At 41.8% G+C, this 21,766-nt stretch overlaps 1 protein-coding gene across 1 annotated transcript in view; it reads left to right on the top strand.

Moving 5' to 3' along the window:
- The first annotated feature begins 6,438 nt into the window (after positions 1-6,438).
- Positions 6,439-21,766, top strand: part of LOC104165635 (plasminogen-like) — a 24,024-nt gene continuing 8,696 nt past the window's right edge. Inside the window, exons 1-12 of the mRNA XM_009705311.1 lie at positions 6,439-6,487; positions 9,444-9,579; positions 10,204-10,310; positions 12,766-12,880; positions 13,960-14,123; positions 14,644-14,773; positions 14,897-15,015; positions 16,478-16,640; positions 17,535-17,665; positions 18,519-18,678; positions 19,855-20,045; positions 21,266-21,414. Of these exons, the coding sequence (XP_009703613.1) occupies positions 6,439-6,487; positions 9,444-9,579; positions 10,204-10,310; positions 12,766-12,880; positions 13,960-14,123; positions 14,644-14,773; positions 14,897-15,015; positions 16,478-16,640; positions 17,535-17,665; positions 18,519-18,678; positions 19,855-20,045; positions 21,266-21,414 (1,614 nt within the window). The remainder of the gene's footprint in view (positions 6,488-9,443; positions 9,580-10,203; positions 10,311-12,765; positions 12,881-13,959; positions 14,124-14,643; positions 14,774-14,896; positions 15,016-16,477; positions 16,641-17,534; positions 17,666-18,518; positions 18,679-19,854; positions 20,046-21,265; positions 21,415-21,766) is intronic.

The raw sequence follows: 21,766 nt of genomic DNA, 5'->3' as shown, positions 1-21,766 counted from the left end.
CCCGGCCCTGCCCTGACAGACCCATGGAGAGTTCCTTAGGACTGAATGGTTTTCCTCATGGTTCTTGCCATCATGAAAGGGTTTGCACCTTCCTGCTCACACCTTGGTTGTCTCCAGGTAGTGATTCCATTCATGGAGAGGGTGGCGAGTCAGAGCCCGTACAGGTGTGGATGCCCCAGATGTGTCTGTCTGGTTCAGGCGGGGCCGGCGGGGGGACGGGCTCAGCTCTCCAGCAGGGCATCCTCCCAGACAGCTGGGCAGAGACGCCTCGGAGACTTCAGGAGCTGTCACGCTCTACGTTCAACCCAGTAGTACTTACCCTGTCTCCAACCCTGTCTGAGCATGTTTCACAGCAGGAGTAGGAGAGATCCGCTCATGTGAAGTCATCCTAAGACAGGTTTTTTCCTGAACTAAATTTCTGGCAGAGAGCCCTTAGCCCAAGGTACCATCTGTCAAGGGGGTATTTACCACCCAACACGTCAGAGTACCAGCAGATCTAGCTTTGTCTGCAGCTACAATGAAGGTGCTCAAGAACCACCTGTAGAAGGATAAATATGAACAATCTGGGAAACGGCAGGGGTGTAGCCCTTCTTGCGTTGCCTGGGCGCAAGCTTTGCTGTGATAAGGAGCAGCCTGGCTGGTACAACTGGAGTAGGGTCTGGGGCCACACGGCGCAGGAGTGGCCATCAGACAGTGCCTCAGTAGAGGGCTACGAGACACTGCGGTTCTCTCAACGATGTCAGCTCAGATATTTGTTCTCAAACAGCTTTTTGATCCACTACTGTCATACACCTACTTGCTTTAGCCATGCTGAAATTTATCATCAATATATAATGCATATGTATTAGTGAAATGAATATGAATTAATATGTGTTAGTTATATATGTTTTACTTGAGGTGTTCTGCATGTAGTTCAAACAATATTGCATGCAGTTGTCTGAATGCATTTCAAAAAAGCCTGCCATTGCATTTATTATGTAAACATAATCCGTCCACACAGAAGAACTACTAGGAACTGTTTGGCTGGTATTAGCCTGGGTTATGTTTTACAACTCCACTATTCTACTTGATGCCTTGCTGATTTCTCACATACTGTAAGATGTGAAAGAACTATACTACAGCAAAAAACTTTAGGTTAGACATCAGGAAGGCCTTAACAGTGAAGATAATTGCTAGCTGCTTTCCTGAGAAGGATGTGGAGCTGCCGTCCTGTGAGGTTTTTAACCTGTGGTTGTTCAAGCAGCAGTCAGGAAGGACGTGGTAGAATTGGTTCTGTTTGAGGGAAGGGAGATGGACTAGGTGGTTTCTGGGGACACACTTCCAGCCCTTCAATTGCTATAGTAAAGGGCACAAATTCACACTTTGGGTACATGGAGTACATTTCAAATTAAAGATTCAGTTGTTTGTATCCACATGCAGAGGAAGGAAATATGGGACCAAACAATTGCAGGAGGAAATAAGCTCTAGGCTTGTGCCTCAGACCTTCCTCAAAGGCAGCAAGCTATAGAGACCTTCAATTTTGGAAGGAGTTAGGCCTAGACAACCAGCTGTTTATGGCTATTAACAAGGACATCGTTCCTCTGAGTATGGTCCATCAGAGGACTCTGTCCTTTAGGTGGTTCTCAATCATATAACAGTATCTGCGGGTCATGCAGACTAAAATGAGTATCAGTCTCATTTAGCAAGGTCATTTAGGTGAAGATGTTTTTCTGAGGCATATTATTATCTGATAATTCATTACCTGGCTATTGCAAGTAAAGAGCTTTCAGCAGTGCTGGGAATGTGCTGGTAACGGCCGTGGTGCTGATGCTGAGAGGTTGGGTGGATGAGAGCCTGAGGCAGGAGCCAGAGCCCCAGTTCGGTGGATGCCAGGAGGACACAAACTCTCCTTTGCCAGCTGTGGGAGAACTGGCAGAGGCCAGGAGATCAGGCCTAAACAAGTCTGACTTGCATGTATTTCTGATCATAGCTGGAGGGGTGCTCCAGCTAAAAACAACTGAACTGTCAAGGTGAGGCAACTCCAGAAGTTGCAATTATGTTGTGAAAAGCCAGGGCAAACCAACGGTGCTTGGTGTGCCCCCAGGCAGGGGGGGATGTCACCTGAATGAAATGATGTTGCTTGTACACTCATACTGGAAACGTTTTGAGAAAACAGATTTCTGAGTGTTCCCAGAGTGGTTTGGAAAAGAAGAGATTTTTCTTCTTTTTCTGAAGGGAGTTATTCTGCTCAACCAGTCTTCCTGGGGCAAGGATTCAGTGTGTCGTACTGTTCCCAAAGGAAAGCAAAGTGCTCTACGAGATGACCCACAGCACTGAACTGCAGCCTGGCTACTGAGCAGGACAAGGAGCTATAACCATGGTGGTTAATGGGGACAGTGGCTGTGGGAGCTCGAGTACGTAAAGCTCTGGAGTCCTGGAAATGCAGCATTTCCTCTTTTCATGTCTATGGGCTGTGAGAGATCAGTGGAGAAGGAAGGCAGAAGGTACAAAAGCGATCGTGCAGAGAACAGGGGAGGACTACTGCCAATGGCTTGTGGAGAGTTGCAGTACCCCTGTTTTGAGGAATTGTTTAGGTGTCACAAATCTAATGCACAGAATTAGAAGAAAAAGACAAGAAAAAGGATTATCTAGTTCAACCATCATGGCATAGGAGTGCATACAGACCCCAAAAGTCTGTCAGACATTGATCAAACCTGTTCCTGGAACTTCCAGTCATGAAGATTTCACAGCCTCCGCAGGCAAAATCCCAGTGCTTCACTCTCCTTCCTGTGAAAGAGAGATTTTTCTAATCTTGATTTTAAATCTCTTTTGTATATTTAAATCCATACTGCTTGCCTTACCCTCCACATTTATGGTGAATAGACTGTCTACTCTTCTTTGCAGTAATCATATGTATGGTCTACCCAATTCAGGTTTGTGTCAATGGGCAAAATCTACCATGAAGCAGGAAACCATTAGAGAGTTAGAGGACACTCTGCTCATTCCCCTTGGAAACCAGCTTGGGGTTGGGAATTCTGTGACTAAACATGGAAAAGTAGGAAACTGAAAAATAAACAAATTGGCCAAGCAATACAAAAGCTGTGCGCACCACTCACTGTCCGCTCTGTTACTTCTGGTGGCTGATCTCTCGCTTCCTACTCCTATCAACGTGTCTTTACTAGGAAAGGAAATTTAGGGATTAGAGAAAGTACAAAGTACTCTAGAAACTGGTTCTTTGAAACATATTTGCATCTGATGAGGAAACGATAACTGATTTATATTTCATGGAGCTTGTGAATCACATTCAGTTCAGGAAAGTATAGAGAGATGGTTTTCAGAGGAATTTTTCTGTTATTGTTTGCTTGCAGAAGGAACTGTCCTTGATGAGGGATATTTGATTTCTCACTCCCTTGTTTGGAGATGCATTCATTTTCTTTTCTATTCCTGGATTTGTTTTCCTCCCAAGAGTCTTTAACTTGATTTTAAGAATTAAAAATTATACAAGACCTATCTAAAAGCCCTCTGAAGTCAGCAGAAATATTTATAATCCACTGACAGAATTTACTGAATCAGTGGCTGGAAGTATCTCCTTGATTAACTGACAAGTCTCCTCTTCATCACTTAAAGAAAATACACACTCCAAGCCAGTGTAGTGGAGCTGCATGATGTTCCCCCATGAAGGTGTTGAACGAGCAAGCATGTACAAATCTCTCTTGTTCTCCAAGCTGAAAGCCTAATGAAAGTATTTTATCATTTGACATTTGACATTCGACATTCAAATTCCTTTTCATTTTCATTACTGTGCAGCTCTATGTCTATGCTTTTACAAATTAATTTAAGAACATTAGTTTGAGCTCACAACTCATTTATTAATTTTATTCATATTTATTTTCCTCTTTGAGGGAGACGTTTCTTCTCCTCATTTTATTAAATTAGATGAAATCTATGCTATGCTCTCACAAATTTGGGGGAGGAGGTTTGTTCCAAATGAGTGCCTCTATTTTTCACTGTGTCATAACCTTTATTATGTTTTTCAGTATCTTACAGTCGTAACATTACATTTGGCTTTTTTCCCCTCACTCTTTCTCATTCTATTTTTTCTCTGTATTTCACACTTACAGGCTGCATTTCCTACATGGGATATTGCTTTGAGGAAATAAAGCTTTTGAATCTATTCATATTACATAAATTCAAACCAATCAACTTTAAGCCTCTTGTATTGTGATGAGAAGGAAAAGGAGGAACCGAGAAAGAAAAGAATAGCATATTTGCATAAGACAAATTTCCTTATAAGCTAGTGCTGTGATATGAGCAAGGAAATAATAAACCCCTCGGGATTTTTTCAAGTTTATGGGCAAACATCTCCTGCCAATGTATCACGAGTGCTTACTGACAGCTTTGCTTATGCTGGGCGTTTAATGTCACCTACTTTGTCAGAAAAGGTATTATCTGCTGCACTCTTCTGGACGTTACCAGGTCAGCACATCCTCCAGCAAACCCCAAACAAAATCAGGTAGGATTGCAGCATAGTTTTCAGGAGCAAAGATGTGGCTCCCATCATTTCTACTAGAAAATGGGCATAAAAATCTCTCTGCTTTTGATTCGTCTAAGATTTAAATGAGACCTAAGAGAAAAGACTTTTCCATCCTATTTACTAGCAGATCTAGAGTGGCTTCAGACTTCTGCATCTGTAGTCTATGGCATTTGCCCTCTGAGGGCAAAGCAAGTATTGCTGTCAGTGGCAGAACAAGAGAGGCTTGGCTTCGCATAGTTCATACCCCTCCTCATCGTGTCCTCCTGCATCTCTTGGTGACCCCACCTCTCTCCTACATCAAACTGGGCAATTGTCTGGTCCTCCATGCCCTCCTCACTCCCAAATGGTTCCCTAATCCTGCTTCTTCCCATTCATGTCTCCATAATCTCTCTGTGAGGTACTCCTGGCTTCCATTAGGATAGCCTGTCTCTTCCATGTCCATGTGTATGAGGTGACATTCCTGGGATTCACCTATGCATGTACTGACATGCTGGTTGGAGGGTACAGACCTGCTGAGTGGCCAAGCAGAAATGAATGGTGTTTGCTTCCACCATCAGTGTCCTTATGGAAAAAAAAAAAAAAAAAGGGTTCTTTTCTCAGTCTGACCACTAATTTTCTGAAGCCTTGTAGGAATATCAGAGTTCCATCCCTCTGCCAGGTGTGTTGGAGGTTGGATGATATCCTCAAAAAGTAACTGTGGAGGTAGGGATGCAGATGAGCTGTGGATGTGATGGTACATGGACGCAGCTGACCACAAAACAGTTACCAAGACCAACCATCTGTTTTCCTACTGGTGTCGTTTCTTTTCCCCATCCTGACTGCAGGCTACGCCCTGGCTCCCTACTGAGACCCCTCTGCAGTGTCTCAGAACTGAGGGAGAGAACCAGTTCCCCGCTACCTCCCCACCAGCCCAGGGTGCATTTCCCACCCCTGCCCTGCAGGCAGGCACCTTTTGACCACTGCTTTTCCCCCAGGTGACTCGTCTAGTCCTCACTGCTCACAGCGATGAGCCTGCTTCACATGGCCTTTCCAGAACCATCATTCCCCCGGCACAGAGGGGAATATGTGGGATTCCCACCTTGCTCCTAACTGTTGTTCTCCTCTGCCCTCCAGCCACAGGTGAAGCCTATACCGACTTGCCAGCAAACCAGTTGAAATTCCTGAGGGCACTCCGACAGGGAATGGGGAGCTTGCCTTAGCTGAGCCCCGTGGGGGTGCTGGAGGTGGTGTTGCTGAAATGCGTGGGGCACCCTGCATGCACCCTGAGGTCTGGGCAGACCTGAGGTGTCAGAGTTTTGCCTGGAGGGCAAAGACACATTATACACTGAACCAAAGTGAACACTGCCTCCAGAGTCATGAACAACAAAAACCAACCCAGAAATGGGAAAGAGCTGAGAGAAGGAAGCTTCTTTCCCCCAGGAAGGACACCGGCGATTGTTGAAAGAAATTCTGATACAGAGTTAGCGTTATCAGGGTCTGATTTTGAAGACTGACTTACACAAAAGCATAAATCAGAAGCAGTTCCGACCTAAGCACTGCGAGTCTGTGACTGAAAATACCATTGGGACCTAAAGCTGAATATACAGGACTGTGTAGAATTAGATTGTGCCTGGATTCCTATACTTTCCACCAGCATGTTCCCCATCTTTACCTCAGCAAAGTGAGGCCAAGCAATCTGAGAACGAAAACGTGCCCCACAAAACAATTTCCCAGCATCCAGTACACATGATTGGGTCGGATTTGGTAATCCATCCAATTCAAGGTTGTTTGAACGGCCACATCACGGCAAAGGGGGTCACAGCATGGGAGAATGATTAACTTAATCTACCTGCCTTGTTTGTTTGATGCCGCCTCACTCCAGTGAGAGTCAATAAAACTTTGTGCACCGACACACACAACTTCCAGCACCCGCCAGCTGGGCCAAAATGGGGATTAGCAAAGCCGCCTTCCTCTTTCTTGTCTTGCTCAGCTCAGGTAAGAGTCCTTCGCCTTCCGCTTGCCTGGGTGAGGTGGGGCCAAACGCTTGCAAGCTCCACTTGGTGAAGGTAGGTCCCCAAACCCCTGTGTCACTGCTTGCCTGGTCGGCGATGGATTTGGGGCTTGCTGGCCGGCGAGAGGTGCTGTGGAAGAGAGGGAGGGCTGTGGTTGCTCCGTGTTGTGTTCGTTAGAGGCACCAGAAGAGCATCAGCCTTGGTGTCTGCGTGGGGAGCTCACGGCTTCCTGCCAACTTGCCCCATGGCCAGAAATGGAGGCCCCCTTGGAGCGCAGCCCCAAAACCTGCTACAAACCCCACAGTAGTCAGCGAGACGGCTATCTCTGGTTTCAGCAGACTTTGGATCAAATGCGAAAGCTGTTTTTACTGCCAAGCATTGCTAAGCACAGTGATCCTGATTTTCATCCTTTATGATAGGAGTTTAAAGTTTTTAAATGAAATACTTAGGACAAAATAAAAAATGAGAAAGTTCCTTTATATTCCATAAATATACAGAAAACATTTACAGGAAAATGTTGTCCCTTGTTTTGCTGGGCGCAGTAGGTAGAAATTTAATCTTCAGTAACCTAGATCAACTTTTCCAGGAATATGTCTAGAATTCTTTTTTACCACTCCAAAAGAAGATAGGTGTTCCACTAAATATGAATTTCAAGCTCATCTACAAAGTCTAGAAATAAATACTCCACATGTAGTATGCATTTTGATCAGAATTCAGTCTAGTACTTTAATGTTGCATAACATTGTATGGCTGTTAAATTACTTTTTAAAAGTACTGTTAAAAATATATCAGTACAGTTTGTATGATTTTCTAATAGCTCAGACATTTAATATGACAGAACAACAGGGATGTATCATTGTATGATTGTGCTGGGTTATAACACACAGATGATAAAGTTATTTTTGTTTGCTCATTGTTATCAGCTCTAACTCACTTTCTCCAAAGTGATGGTCCACAAAACTGCCTTAAAACTAATTTTTGTGTCTTCTGGATTAGTACTGGTCAAGTCTGGAAAGATACATATGTAAAAGAAGAAATATTCTTAAATCTATTGTATTCTTTTTTAAGTTTATGTTTTGCAGTGTTTCTTAGGCAGCTAACATCATAATTTCTTTTCTGTTATCTAAGCTTCTGCCAATTTGTGCTGCCTTTCAGCTTACGCATGTCAGCCAAAATCTTGTGTGTTCATTCTTAAACCAACTGAAATAAATCTTTTTTTTTATGGTCACTGAAAAGGAATGGGATCCAAAACAAAGCTTTTTCTTTGGGTATATGTATAGTTTTAAGATGAGCCAATAAAGTTTGGAAAGTCATATTTTTGTATTCTGGTCCTCTGCAATTCTGGAACAGTGGCCTCAGTTAGCTTAGGAAAAAGGTCAGGAGAGGAAACCCTTGTTTGCTGAGTCCATCAGGAGAAATTAGTAGGCTGTTGGTGCTCCACATAGTCCTACTGTAGCAGTAATATTAGATATGGGAGACCTTAGTGTCAGGTTTTTCTTAAGACGTGCAAATTTTATAGCGTTGAGCCAACTCTGCAAACAGTCAAAGATGATTACCCTCAGGCAGTTAATCAGCTTACTTTCATTAGTAGCCCAAATACCTTTTATTTCATATGAATATGTGTCACGTGGAGGTAGGTGATGGATGACCGGTATGTCATGGGAGTTAATTACCCTGGAGTCATGTTGCAGTGAATTCAGCCTAATAGAGGTGATTGCATAAAAGATTCACAACTTTACCTGTGAGAATGCTGTACAAGATGATGAATTTCCTGTGTCTGTCAATAATAATCTAGCTTGAAAAGTGAAATAATTAAACCATATCACTTCTGTAACTTTGTAACCTAATGCTGGATACAGAAATAAACTTTTGTAGAAATTAGGAACAGAAACAGAGAATCTTTAAAGACAGAAAAGGAAAAAAATCAATTAGATGTCAACCCCCATTGTAAGTGACGACATTTCGGAGCTAAGTGTTAAACATATTAACAGGTACATCATATACATCTTATGCACATGTAGCTTTCAGATATAGTAATACTAATTGATGTACTAGTTTAACATCTTGGGTTAATGTGTTGCAACAGAGATGCAGCCTGACAGATTCATTAGCAACTCTGCTCACGTTACAACAAAAATAAAGGTGCAATTGTAAAAGACTGTATAGTCATCTTATGATTGAGGTTTCTTGCTCCAGGGCCAGACACCTTAGGACAAACAACTATTCAGTGACCAGTAAAACACTAGTGATCGCACCATCCACATGGGAGGTCATAATCTCACATCCTCCCCATTCACGTTTCTCCAAAATTTTAATACTGATATCACTTCCCTTCATCTTTCCCTGACTGGTGTGTATTTGACACCGTTTAGTCCCTCTCTCCAGCCCCTCTCAGTCTTGTTTCACATCTCTTGTTCTCAGTTTCAAACCCACACATAACTCCATTCAGAGCTGCTTCTCTACATCTCTCTTCTGCTGTTTTTTCCTATGACATGTTCCAGTCATACAGGTGTGATTATGTCAGAAGACAGAAATTTCCTCACAGTTTATCATGTTTTACTCAGAACTACACAAAATAAATGGTGCCTTCACCTGTCAATGCTACATGAAAAATGAGACTCAAAGTCACAGATCTTCTTGCGTCAGGGGAGGTTCAGGCTGGACATTAGAAAGAACTTCTTCACTGTTAGAGTCGTTAGGCATTGGAACAGGCTCCCTAGGGAGGTGGTGGAGTCATCGTCCCTGGAGACGTTCAAAAAACGTCTAGATGTGGCACTTCAAGACATGGTTTAGTTGACTGGGTGGCATCAGGTGTACGGTTGGACTTGATGATCTTTGAGGTCTCTTCCAACCATAATGACTCTATGATTCTATGATTCTATGATTCTTAACTGCAGCGTTCTCATTTTTAATGTCTGATTCCTTTCCTTCCCTTGTAGTGAAAGGAGGTATACTGGATGACTATTTAAGAACAGATGGTGTTTGGATACTTACTCGAAATAAACAGTTTTACCAGACAAATAATGAAAAAGAATGTGCAGAGAAATGCGAAGCAGAAAGAAATTTTAATTGCAGGTAATTTCTGTTGAATCTTAAAGCTATGTCATTGTGGGTGTCTGCATATCAATGATCTTTTCCTACTGTTGCTCAGAACCGACATCCCCATGCTGCTGCAGCTCTGCCTACAGCCCATGCCTGTGCCTTTAGCTTGTGCCTTATCTCACCCATAAATTACCACAAGGTCAAGTAAAGGGTGGATTTACTTCTTATTACTCACTCTATAGTAAATGCTCAAGTTCCTGCGTTTGTCCAACGTAGAGCTGCTTATGCCTCTTTAACTGGATGCTGCCTTGTTTCGCAAAAGTGTGAGAAGTTTCTAATTCATTGAGGGAAAGGCGCTAACCCGAGCAGCTAGGATGCTGTTGATAATGTTTCGCCAATGCAGTAACTAGCTTCCCACACAGTAACTTATTCACGTAGTCATACATCCTGAAAAAGTCAGCCACTTCGGAGCAGTAGATGTCAGTCTCTTACTCAGTGTCTCAAATACTGAGTGCAGCATCTGAAAGATATAAATGGATACAAGACAGTGCTAGTAAATTAATAATTTATAGAAAAATAACTACGAGTTGAATATTTTGAACTGAATTAAAAATATTTCTTCCTATGTCAATATTGCTTCCTTCTCAATTTCAACAGGGCCTTCCTATTCACCAGGAAAAAACTACAGTGTTTAACACTGGCTGAAAATACCAAAATGACAGTGTCGTTCAACAGCACGGATACGGTTCTTTATGAGAAGAAAAGTATGTATATAGTAAGGTGCTACACATTTACACGTTACGCCTATTTTAACTGCATCCTTGCATTCTCTGCTGCAGTGCTGGAGCAAACCGCTGCAGGTGGTGATGGTTTCAGCGAGGTGGGGCTGCACCCATTATAAACTAAGCTGAAACTGCCAGAGAATTCCACTTATAGCATCAAGGCTTCTTATATTTGAACTTATATTTCACTCCTTTAGTCAGGTATTATTAGGACAAGGTAGAATAAACATACTCCCAAGCAACAATCGTGCATTTCTCTGCCCTTCAATATTTGCAATCCTCTGCTTCGTGGAGCTAATGGAATCCTTGGTCATATGAATTTTCCAGACTACAGGATTATCTGCTTCTATGTACCCACCTTTCTAATTTTCTGTGTAGTGATTCAGTCAAGAATTACTCGACTGGAATATTGCATTGACTTATATATTTTTTTAAAATTATAATCACATGTTCACATTTTGTAAGCTGTTTTGTATATGTTTAATTCTTATTGTGTGCCAGGCTCAGATAAGAGGCTTGGTTTTAAGATTATTTTTGGAATTAATTAATTGATACTTTTCTAAGTTTTTAATAGATGCTATATAGCCGGAAAAATAAACATTTTTTAAACTAGATTATCTTCGTAAGTTTTGTGGGAACGTAGGTAATGCAGGCACAAACACTACCTTCGATGAGTCTTCTGGGAAAAAGAGAGCTCCTATTACTAACTGGTATGTAAGATTAATAGTGAACATTCCTTGTAAGAACATTTCAGTTTGTTTGAAAAGACAGTTATTTTCAGTGTCTTTACAATTCTGAAGCATTTGAAACATATACCGAAAACTGAAACTGCGTGAATAATCATGATGCAAGTCCCCTTTGCCATATCAAAGTTTTAAAGAGAAAGCAGTTCATGTCCAAATTCCCAGTTAGTGTAAACTGATACAATTCTGATGAATTCATTAACATCTGCTGGAGATCTGACCCAAACATAACAAAAAGCTAGAATGTTAACGTTTAAACAACTGTATCCTAATTCTTCTGCTACTAGACTGGATAATGGGTTGCCAGGTTCACAGCACTGGGTGCAAGGCGGTTTGTAACAGGTATCTTCAGTAAGTACTAGCTTAACCTCTAGCGGATTGGCAGCCAGTGACATTTCGTTCTGATGGTGCAATGTGCGTTCCTTGGTGTCTTCTTTCTATGCTAATGACAAGTGGATTTTCTCACCAGTTTTCCTGAACTTGCAGTTTATGTTTATCTCAGATGAATTACTAAAGCCTTAAAAGCTAGAATTTGAGGCGTACTGCTTGATTTGTGAGTGCTATGATGGTCAGATTCCTTCTTGTTTTAGAAGGCAAAACTACTGTTAGAGTTGTAAGACTTTTGCTCTCCAGTCATGTCCCCCCCGCCGCAGTAACAGACCTCGCAAGACTAAAGCCTACGGAGAGCTCTTCACCTTCATTTGTCACATGTTCCTCATAGACCGCCCATGTGTGAGACACCACTACAGAATAATATTGGAGCAGGTTCAGCCGAATAATTTCTGGCACAAGTGAAATATCTGTAGAAATAATGGGTGTAGCCAATGCCTCAACATTTTAAATGTGAATTTTTTTTTTTACTGAAGTCAAAATTGACTGGAGTTTTCCTTTGAGGTTAAAACAGGATAAAGGAGGAGTATGTGCTCTGTAAATTCCTCTGTATATGTTGAAAGTGAATAGGCACATGCACAAGTCATTAATTAATAGATTGAAATTAACCCTTCTAAGTGAATAAATAATTCTAGTTGACCCTAATTATATGCTGTCACAGAGGCCCAGACAATAACTCAGGCTTAAATTGGTAGAAATCAAGACAATATCCCTAACTTCATCAGGACCCCTTTACGTTGCTTGCAATTATCCTAGCTCTTCCAAAATTCTGAAACATCTGCAGAGACATATCTAATCCTCACGTCAGCAGCAACAGACTGGGTTTTATACCCGGCGGCCTTGGCCTCTCAGGAAAAGGAGAGAGCACTGCTTGGCTTCTCTTCTTTCTTGTCCACCTCCTCCAGAGCTGTGCATGACGCCCACGCTGCGAATGTCTTATGAACAATGCCTTTCGAAGAGTCTCCAGCTGCTGATGGAAGACCTTTTTATCCCAATAAGCATGCATTTTATACATGTCAAAACCAATTGTGACTTGTTGTATCTGTTTTCTTAACTACATTTTATTAGCTTTATAAAAATCCTTTAGGAATTTTCCTCTGTAGTTACCTAGTAGTTGGTAACTAATTTGTTTTAAGATACCTTATGGAATCACATCTGTGTTTACATGCACAAAAGGTTCAAAACATGGGTAAAACATGGTTCATCAGGAACTGGTGATCTTCAGACTTACATCTGCAGGTTCTCGGTTTCAAGAGATGCAATGTTGTCACACCATTGAATTAACAAAGCCAATGCCCTTTCAGTTTACCTTCTACAATGTAGAAGAGGGATTGGGAAGGACTACAGAGGAATGGAAGCCAAAACTCGGAGGGGTATTCCATGCCAGAAGTGGGCCGAAAGAAAACCCCACAAGCCAAAGTAAGGCCTTACGTATGTTTGTCTTCTTATTGTTCTGAATCTCTTCCAACCTTCCCCAATTTCATGTGTATAAACAACTTTATAGTGCATGTTATCAAAGCCAGTTGTCAGGTGACTTTTTAAGACAACTTTATCTTCATTTGTCTTGTTACTTTTGACTCTACTGGCAGAGAACTGCCATGATTTGGATAAGGAAAGGGTGCAGTCAGCTAGAGAAGTTGTGTCTAAATGCTGGTCCTCTTAAGATGCAATGTTCCTTCTGTCAACACACGATGAGATTTTTGCTATTGGTGACAGCGAGGCCATCATTTCTCTCTTCTGTATGAGATGTGAAAAAAAGCCAACACAGTAATATCTGACCAGTTGTATGACCCCCTGCCTGCCATCCACACAGTCAAGAAGAATCATCCAGCCAAGTGTCTAAGCACCAGAGACCTGCCCAGGCAGAGTTTTCTCAGGGCTGGCTGCCACTGGGCTCACTGAAGCAAGCGTGGAAGCAGAGGTCCTGTTTTCTCTGAACTATGTTGGAGTTTTATCTGTTTAAAAAAAAAAAAAAAATTTGTTGTTATTCTAATGCAACCTGGATGTAGTTGTTTAGATTTTTTGTTTAAAAGCCATTTAGGCTTCTCTGGGAGGATTGTTATAGGAAGAAGCCTAGGGTCACTTGCTTCAAAATCTCTGCAAGTTAGGATACAGTTGTGTTTGGTGAATAGTCTCTAGAAATACTTCTTTTTTAAAGTAGCTCCATTAAGAAAAATACGTGACAGAGCCACAGGTCATAGTGAGCTGACTAGATCAGCTGGATGCAATTATTAAAGATTGTAATTATCCTTTAAGACCACCATAGTCCTTACAGGCTGCAAGCTCACTCATCACTGGCAACCAGGACCTAGGGAGAAAGCTACTAATAACGGTAGTTATGGAATGGTTTTTCAGATTTCATTTATGGGTTACGATGGGGAATCTGTTTCTCCCATTCTTACTGTGAATGAATAGAGCCCACAGCTAGCTAAGTTGGACATTTCCCTTCTGCTCCACTAAATTACTGGAATTAAAATAGAATTTTAATACTATTACAGTTATACACCTGAAAAACACCCCAATGCAGGGCTGGATGAAAACTACTGCAGAAATCCTGATGGGGATGAAAGTGGACCCTGGTGTTACACGACAGATCCTGCTACCAGATTTGATTACTGTAACATCCCCGAGTGTGAGGGCCAGGTCATGCACGCTGGAGAAGGTATATTTGTTTTTCAGAGAAGGAGTGTTCGAGTAGGTAATATTATTCCTGCTATTTGTTCTTGCTTTATTATTGCAGATTGGTTTCAAATGTGAATTTAGATCAAGCTGGAATTGAAGAAGTTCTCAACGCAAAGGTTGTTTTCCTAATTTGCTCCAGTTATCAAAGTAATTTAGTAAATATGGAGGGACTGAAATTGTTTAATAATTTGCTGACAGTGTCCTGCTCTTACCTCTAGCAATTTACTTAATTTTAACAAGAGTAAAGATTGACCCAAGTGCTGTGTTACCTACAGAACTCCCAGTGCCGTCAGTGCATACAGATAGGTGACAAAGTCCTCCCTCTGAAGGACATGTATCTCTACAGCTTTATTCATTTGGCTAGGCTGTACTGCATGGTCTTCAGGATTCTTTTGATCATTACCTGGAGCAAAACCCTCTTCCTTTCAGTGTAGTCTTCCATGAGCAGATCAGGATCAGAATTCACAGAATTCACCTTGCTTTGTTTTCATTCTGCCGAGGCCCTGCAGTGGAGTGCATGCAGTGTAATGGTGAAGACTACCATGGAGAACTTTCCAGAACAGAGTCAGGGCTTGAGTGCCAGCGCTGGGATGCCCAAGAGCCTCATACACATGGATTTACCATGAAACAGTGAGTTACGCTCAGCGCTGAGTTAATTCCCACTGTGCGTGGGAGACCCTGCCTGCAGACAGCCTAATTGCTACAGCCGGTCATGGCAAACTCACAAGCTTCTCTTTCATTTTCAATTTGCAGCTTTCCAGAGAAGGATCTGAAGATGAATTATTGCCGTAATCCTGATGGCGAACTTCGGCCCTGGTGTTTCACTACCAGCCCTACTAAACGCTGGGAATATTGCAACATTCCTCGTTGCAGTGAGTCTGATTTCCTGAGATGACTCCAGAGGGTAGCTCTTCTCATTAAAATGAGGGATGAGAACGGGGGGATGAGAACGACAAGAAATCAGAGTTCTGAGTAACTTGAGGAAATCCTTGTGAACCAGGGAAAGTGCACATTAATAAGCAGAATCACTAAATTTCTGTAACATAAAATCATGTAAGGTCAGTGAGGATGCAGGCGTCACAAAATGCAACGATGCCAGAGATGTTATGGAAACCTTAATTTGTCTTCGAGCACCTTACTTTTCAATTTACCTGAGAGGCAGGGCACTCGGGTTAAATCAGGTGGTAGTTTTCTGCTGACCTGCTAAGTCATGGAAAACACCTAAACCTCCATACTGCGGTCATACGGTGTGATACCTCACCTGGGTCTGGCCAGCACTGCCATTTTCTTAGCAAGGGATGGATCCTGAGAAACAAGTTCAGGCCTAAGGAGAAAAACCTGACTTATCAATGAGCTAGCGTAACCCATCTGGACTTTTCCGAAGCAGTGAATAGCGAGGTTAGCATTACCATTTGTAGAACTGGACTGCACTTTGAGAAAAACTCTTGTATATTTGTCTCTAGAGCTTGCTCTCTTACGTATCTGCACTTGCCAGTGCGCTGAGCAGCAGCATGGGTTTGCTAGGTGTAGTTCACCTCAGCATGCTCAATTACAGATGGAAGAATGACTGTTTATAGACTACCGTATGATAAAGTAAATAGTGAAAGTTACCATAGCATTTCCATTTTGTGCTTAAAGAAAGTTGAAGGAACAGACGAACCCTTTAGAGCCATACTTGTCTCCTCGGGAAATTCCGTATACAAAATACATATAATAGGTGCACACTGTAGATTAATTTTCTCTCTGCTCTCTGCAGGTTCTGTGCCTCTGATCATTACTCTTACTTTCTCTGCGGTTCCCCACGTGCCAGACCAATTCACTTTCTTTCACTCCTCGTTCTGCCCCACTTTCCCAATTCACTGACCCCAGAGGCTCAGCTCTGAAGGCTGTTTTGCTTTCTCTCACAATTTCTTCTTGACCCTCATCCTTATCCTTTCTGCCCTTCCACCCTACCCGTCTGTATTATATTGGTGTGCTTCCTTCATCCCACTTGTTTCTACAACACTGTGCAGGACTACTTACTGCCGTCCCAGCTCCGCTCTCAAGAGAATGCAGGCACAAAATCTGGCTCAACCCAGTAAAGTTATTTACTGACTGCGGTAAAAGGGGAGGCACAGGACATCTGTCTGCCAGCCCCACTGCTTGTGAAGATGTACGCTTCGGTTTTGCCATGGCTTTCAACCAATGTCACCTCTGCTGAAAGAAAAAAAAGCATGTTCAACATTACAGAAAACAGAGGGAGTTTTAACATATTTGAAAGAACTGTCTAGCTGTGTTTTTTCTTTTCTTTTCTTTTTCTTTTTTCTTTTTTTTTTTTTTTAAATCCTGTTATAGCTACACGCCCACCAGTCTCCGGCCTGGGCTCCCAGTGTCTCTCAGGGAAAGGAGAAGACTATCGAGGCAGGATAGCCGTCACCGAATCGGGAAATGCCTGCCAACACTGGAACACACAGTTTCCTCACAGACATGGCTGGATTCCTGACAGATATCCCTGCAAGTATGCCGAGCCTCGTCATTTTAACAAATATGAAAGAACGTAGTTTTTCCTCATAGATTCAGAGGCAAGAGTAGCACAGGTTTTGTGCAGCTATGTTGATAAGATGTTTTCTTGCCTTTTTTCAGCTCTCATTGCTTTTGTTCAGGTCTTGCTCTGAATTTTTTTCAGCATTGCTTTGTTTACCAGCTACTTTATTCTCATTTACTTGTCTCACCTATCTCCTCCACATCCCACTGCCGAGTTATAAGTATTCACTAATTTTGTTAAAAATCCCCTGGCTGTGCTTTGGCACCCTTTCAATGTGTTACTCTTCTGAAGAGCAACGCTCCAAGGTCCAAGATGGTCCAATACATCCTTGTGCTCCAAGGTCAGAGGAGTTGGGTTTGCGGAGCATTATAAATGGGCAAGGGTAGCTGGGACTGACCAGGCTTTTAGCTCTGTATTTTGATCCTATGGGTTGTGAAATGGATCCTGCAAGTTTTCCTGGGCATGTGAAACCCTGTCCATCATCACAGGGCAGAGACCAGCGTGCACCAGTGCTTGTATACACGCACTTCCAGGATCAATGTGTGACATCCAGCCTTGCCTGGTTCTTACCCTAACTGTCGGGTACACCAACGGCTTGTGTTTTGAAGTCAGCTTTTACTGCCGTATCTTGGCCTCAAAAACAAAAGCAGAAAGTGTAAGCATTGGAAAAGTTCTTCATATATCATCAACATTTAGACTGTAAAGTCAAAGGCTGTTGATTAGTCTCAAAATAGTGGTGCATGAGGTAATTCATCTCCAAAAATAAATGTAACCGCTGAGTTGAGTTCTGCATGCTTTAGTTGTTAATAGTCTTTCGCATAACTCTTCTGGATTTCTGAGTAGTTTAAAGCCGTGTTTCTGTTTCAGGGGATTAGAGGAAAACTACTGTAGAAACCCTGATGGAGAGAAGAGGCCTTGGTGCTACACCGCCAACAGCAGTGTTCGGTGGGAATATTGTGCAATTCCCCACTGTGATGGGACAGAACAAGAGACTGCCGGTATAAGTAGTGGAGCATACCTGAGATAAGGACTTTAATACAGTGGGAGGTTTATAGTTTCTCATTGTAAATGTGTTAAATCTTTTTTTGAGTTGCTTTGTCACTGTTGTTAATGCAGCTTTTCTGCTTGGCATGTTACAAAACCTGCCAAGTATTGGAATTTCAATGGTTAAGGAAGTGCAGTGAAGGATGTAAATTGCAAGCTGACCCAACTGAGGAATTACAGGATGAAAGAGGTTTATTTTTTTGTATTCCTTTTTTTTCTCAAAGGTAGGGCATTTTTAGCAAGTTAATTGAAAAATGAAAACTAAGTTTAAGGAGGTGAAAAAGTGCTAAATAAAAGGAAGTCCCATTTTTTGAAAGTAGCCACAGAAGAGAGGACAGGAACTTCCAATTAATAAAAAATCTCATCTGAAACATCCATTCATTTAAGCACAAAAAATAACAAGAACATATTAGTGCAATCAAAAGGATAATAGAAAGATTAATATTTAACATAATGACCATTTTAGAAATATACTTGGCAAAATCACTAGCATCTAATCTTTGAGGATTTTTCATGTGAACTTTCTGATCTTTAATTCAAACATGTTCACATATACCAAAATGAAACTGAGTGGTGAATCTTCCACTGAACGACATCTGGCATACGAGGGTAAACTGTGGAAGTTGTCTAAATATCTTTGGAAATGCCCTTCCGCTTTTCGTGCTGGCCGTGATGCTCTCGCCTGATGCTGTGTGTATAAACAAGTAATTCATTTTTGTCATCCTGTGTCTTTGATTCTTTCTTGTGCCTACTCCTGAAGAACATCACATCATGATGCAGAAGCCCGGTTTCTGTTGTTCGCTGCAGGTGTGCCTACGCAGGTTCCCCTACCAGAGGAGTGCTACCGAGGCAAAGGACAGAGTTATCGTGGCACAACTTCCATCACCGCATCGGGAAAAAAATGCCAGGCCTGGAACTCCATGTTCCCACACAGGCATGAAAAAACCCCGGATAGATTCCCAAATGCGTATGTTTATCACACATTTTCTTGCTTTATCTGACAATGACTATTGCTGATTGTATTATCTTTGCACATCCATGCTTTAAAGTACTGCCAGGGAATGTATATATCACCCAGAATTGCATATGCTGAATTTTCCCCCTTAATTTGTCTTCTTCAGACTAACAACACTGGACTAGCGATGACTTAGAGAGCTAATCATAATTACCAATGTGTCAGTTATTAATAAGGATGGGAAAGCAGCAAGGTGACAATTGCTAGGAAATCCGTCATTGCTTGATGGATTACAAGTATAAGCAGGAAGTCTGATATTTTTCTATTTTTTTGCCTTTTTTATGATGTCACTAAATAATTTTTCTTTGAAATTTTCAATCGTATTTTGGCATAAAAAATACTGATGTATTGAAACTGGAACATCCTCAGAGGGGATGCTGTTTTTCACAAACATTTAAAAAAATCAAAATCAAGCTCTGAAAACATGGAATTAATGTGTTCTGACATACTCCGAAAAAAAGCATTTCAGTTTTTTTATTCTGTGACTGTGCTGTGATTCAGGATGGAGAAATACTGCAACTGTGCAAATTATTGAAGAGAGAAATTCTATTTCCCCCTGCCCCAGCAAGCACAGGCATGGGAGTGCTCCCATTGAATTCAGTCGAAGTGGGGTTTTTTATAGGGTGGAGGGGGATCATTTGCACAAGTACTTATTTGCCATTCTTCTGAATAGGAGAAAGAACCCTTTGACATTTAAAAATAAAAATTTTGGAAAAGCATAATTGCCCACCAACAGTATGGATCTTCCTGCATATTTATCACTAATTCACACATTCACACAGTTGTGTATGCTTTTATATATATACTTAGAAATTAAATTATTGGCATATCAGGCATTTATTTAGCTACTGAGCACGTTGACGTATTACAGCCAGAATTTAAGCCAGTAGTTGAATTATGTTTCCTTGTGCATAAATATATTAATGACTCTGATGTACATGGGAAATATAACTTTCCACTCATATCATAGCCATAAATGTGTTTACTGGTAATTGGATGTCTGGCAATAAGTAAAAAACTAATAAATGTATTTATCTCTACATGGTACAGATCCACATCCTTTTGGCAAGATATTCCTGTGATTACTTTCAGTCTTATGCAGCATGACTATTGCACTTGTTTTTGCAGGGATTTGAGAGACAACTACTGTAGAAACCCAGATGGTGATAACAGCCCCTGGTGCTTCACCACTGACCCCAGCATCACATGGGAGTACTGCAATCTCAAAAGGTGTGATGATCGTACACAAGAGGCCACACCAAATGACCCCCCTGCAACAACGGCACAAAATGTTGGCCTGACTACGCTCACCACATCTGGTAACAGCTGGCTATAAGTGTCACCTCCTGTGGAGTCTGTGGGTAAAGGAAATAGTAATCCATCAAAATTATTCTCAAGTAGGACTGCAACATACCAGTCACATCCCTCCTCCAGCTTTCAGATCTGTACTGTTGAATATTCCCGCAAGTACTCTTTAGTCAGTTCATATCCTGTAAGCTATGGCATTTTACAGTGCATTCTGTAGGATATCTTTTTCATTTATGGGAACAAGAGGAAAATAGAAAAAATTTCTAGTGTTTCTGTAGCTGTGTGCTATTGAAATATGATCACAGTGGATGTTGTTATCATAGGAACTTTGCTTGTGCTGTACTTCATGTTTTCAGGAGGCTGACCTTAGCTTGTATTGTTCATAGGCAACCATGTTTTGCAAAATGTGTGCACCAAGAGAAACAAGTTTTTGCTGTATCCTGCTTTGTTACTTCCATAATTAATAGTCCATGTTGGTCAAAATGGTGTGACTTTTCTGAATGTATAGCAGAGCTTTCCATGGATTATTTACTTTGCAAAGGAAGGTAGCAGGGTTGGATAAAAGATACATTCCTAAATGGAGCTGTGTACTCTTACTCATGTGCAGCAGAAGAAAGTACCTGAAGCTATGTCCTTGGAAGCAAAAATTGCTCTTTCACTCTAATCATAGAATCATAGAATGGTTTGGTTGGAAGGGACCTTACAGACCATCTCATTCCAACCCCCCTGCCATGGGCAGGGACACCTCCCACCAGACCAGGTTGCTCACAGCCCCATCCAACCTGGCCTTGAACACTTCCAGGGATGGGGCAACCACAGCTTCTCTGGGCAACCTCTGCCACTGCCTCACCCTCTCATGGTAAAGAATTTCTTCCTTATATCTAATGGGCTGCTAACTCTGAAATATGTTTGTCTCATGGAAGCTGCTTACTGATACCAGCTTAGCAAGCATCTTGGAGTCTTTTCAGATATTTACAATATGTTACAGAAAATGTTTCACCTGAAGTTCTTTGAAATTTTTTCCAATTCAGTTACTCTGTACATCCAAGAAGACATCCATCTTGACAAACTAAGAGATCACATCACAGGGTACCTTTTTATCTTTCTTTCTGCTATAGACACTAGAGGGTATGCAAGTCCTAAACGTATTTAACCCGGCTTCTTTCTGCTTACCACCACCGCACAGAGATTCAGCAGCTAACAGTAATTTCCTTTTCCTCTTTTTTCACAGACTGCATTAACGGTAATGGTAAAGACTATCGTGGCACAGTAGCAAAAACTGGAAGGGGCAGGACTTGTCAAGAGTGGAGTTCTCAGAAACCTCATAGCCACAAATATTTCACTCCCGTGACTCATCCAACAGCAGGCCTGGATAAAAATGTAAACAGCTGCTAATACCGTTGGTGTCATTGAACATTGTCTCCTTTCTCCATGACCCCTCAGTAAATACTTCATGTTCAGTCTTTGTAGACCAGGTTAAGCGTATCTGGAAGTCATCACGTTGATAGCCCAGACCCATAATAGCGTTGAAGAGGATGCATTTTACATTACCTAGGATGCTGGTACTTCAGGCACGGAGGTACACCATGGGGTTGATGCTGACAAGCAAGCAGCACTAAAGAAACCATACAGTGCTTCCCTGATTGCTGCAAATCCCAAAGCGATGCCTTTTGCTGTTTGTCACAAACTAAACAGTCTTCTGGCAGATTCTCAGAGCTGACCTAACTTGCTG

The sequence above is a fragment of the Cariama cristata genome, unplaced genomic scaffold (genome assembly GCF_000690535.1).
Source record: "Cariama cristata isolate BGI_N322 unplaced genomic scaffold, ASM69053v1 scaffold5600, whole genome shotgun sequence".
In the NCBI taxonomy this organism is placed as follows: Eukaryota; Metazoa; Chordata; class Aves; order Cariamiformes; family Cariamidae; genus Cariama; species Cariama cristata.
The sequence above is the reverse complement of the archived record's forward strand: the minus strand, read 5'-3'. Positions and strand labels throughout refer to the sequence as shown.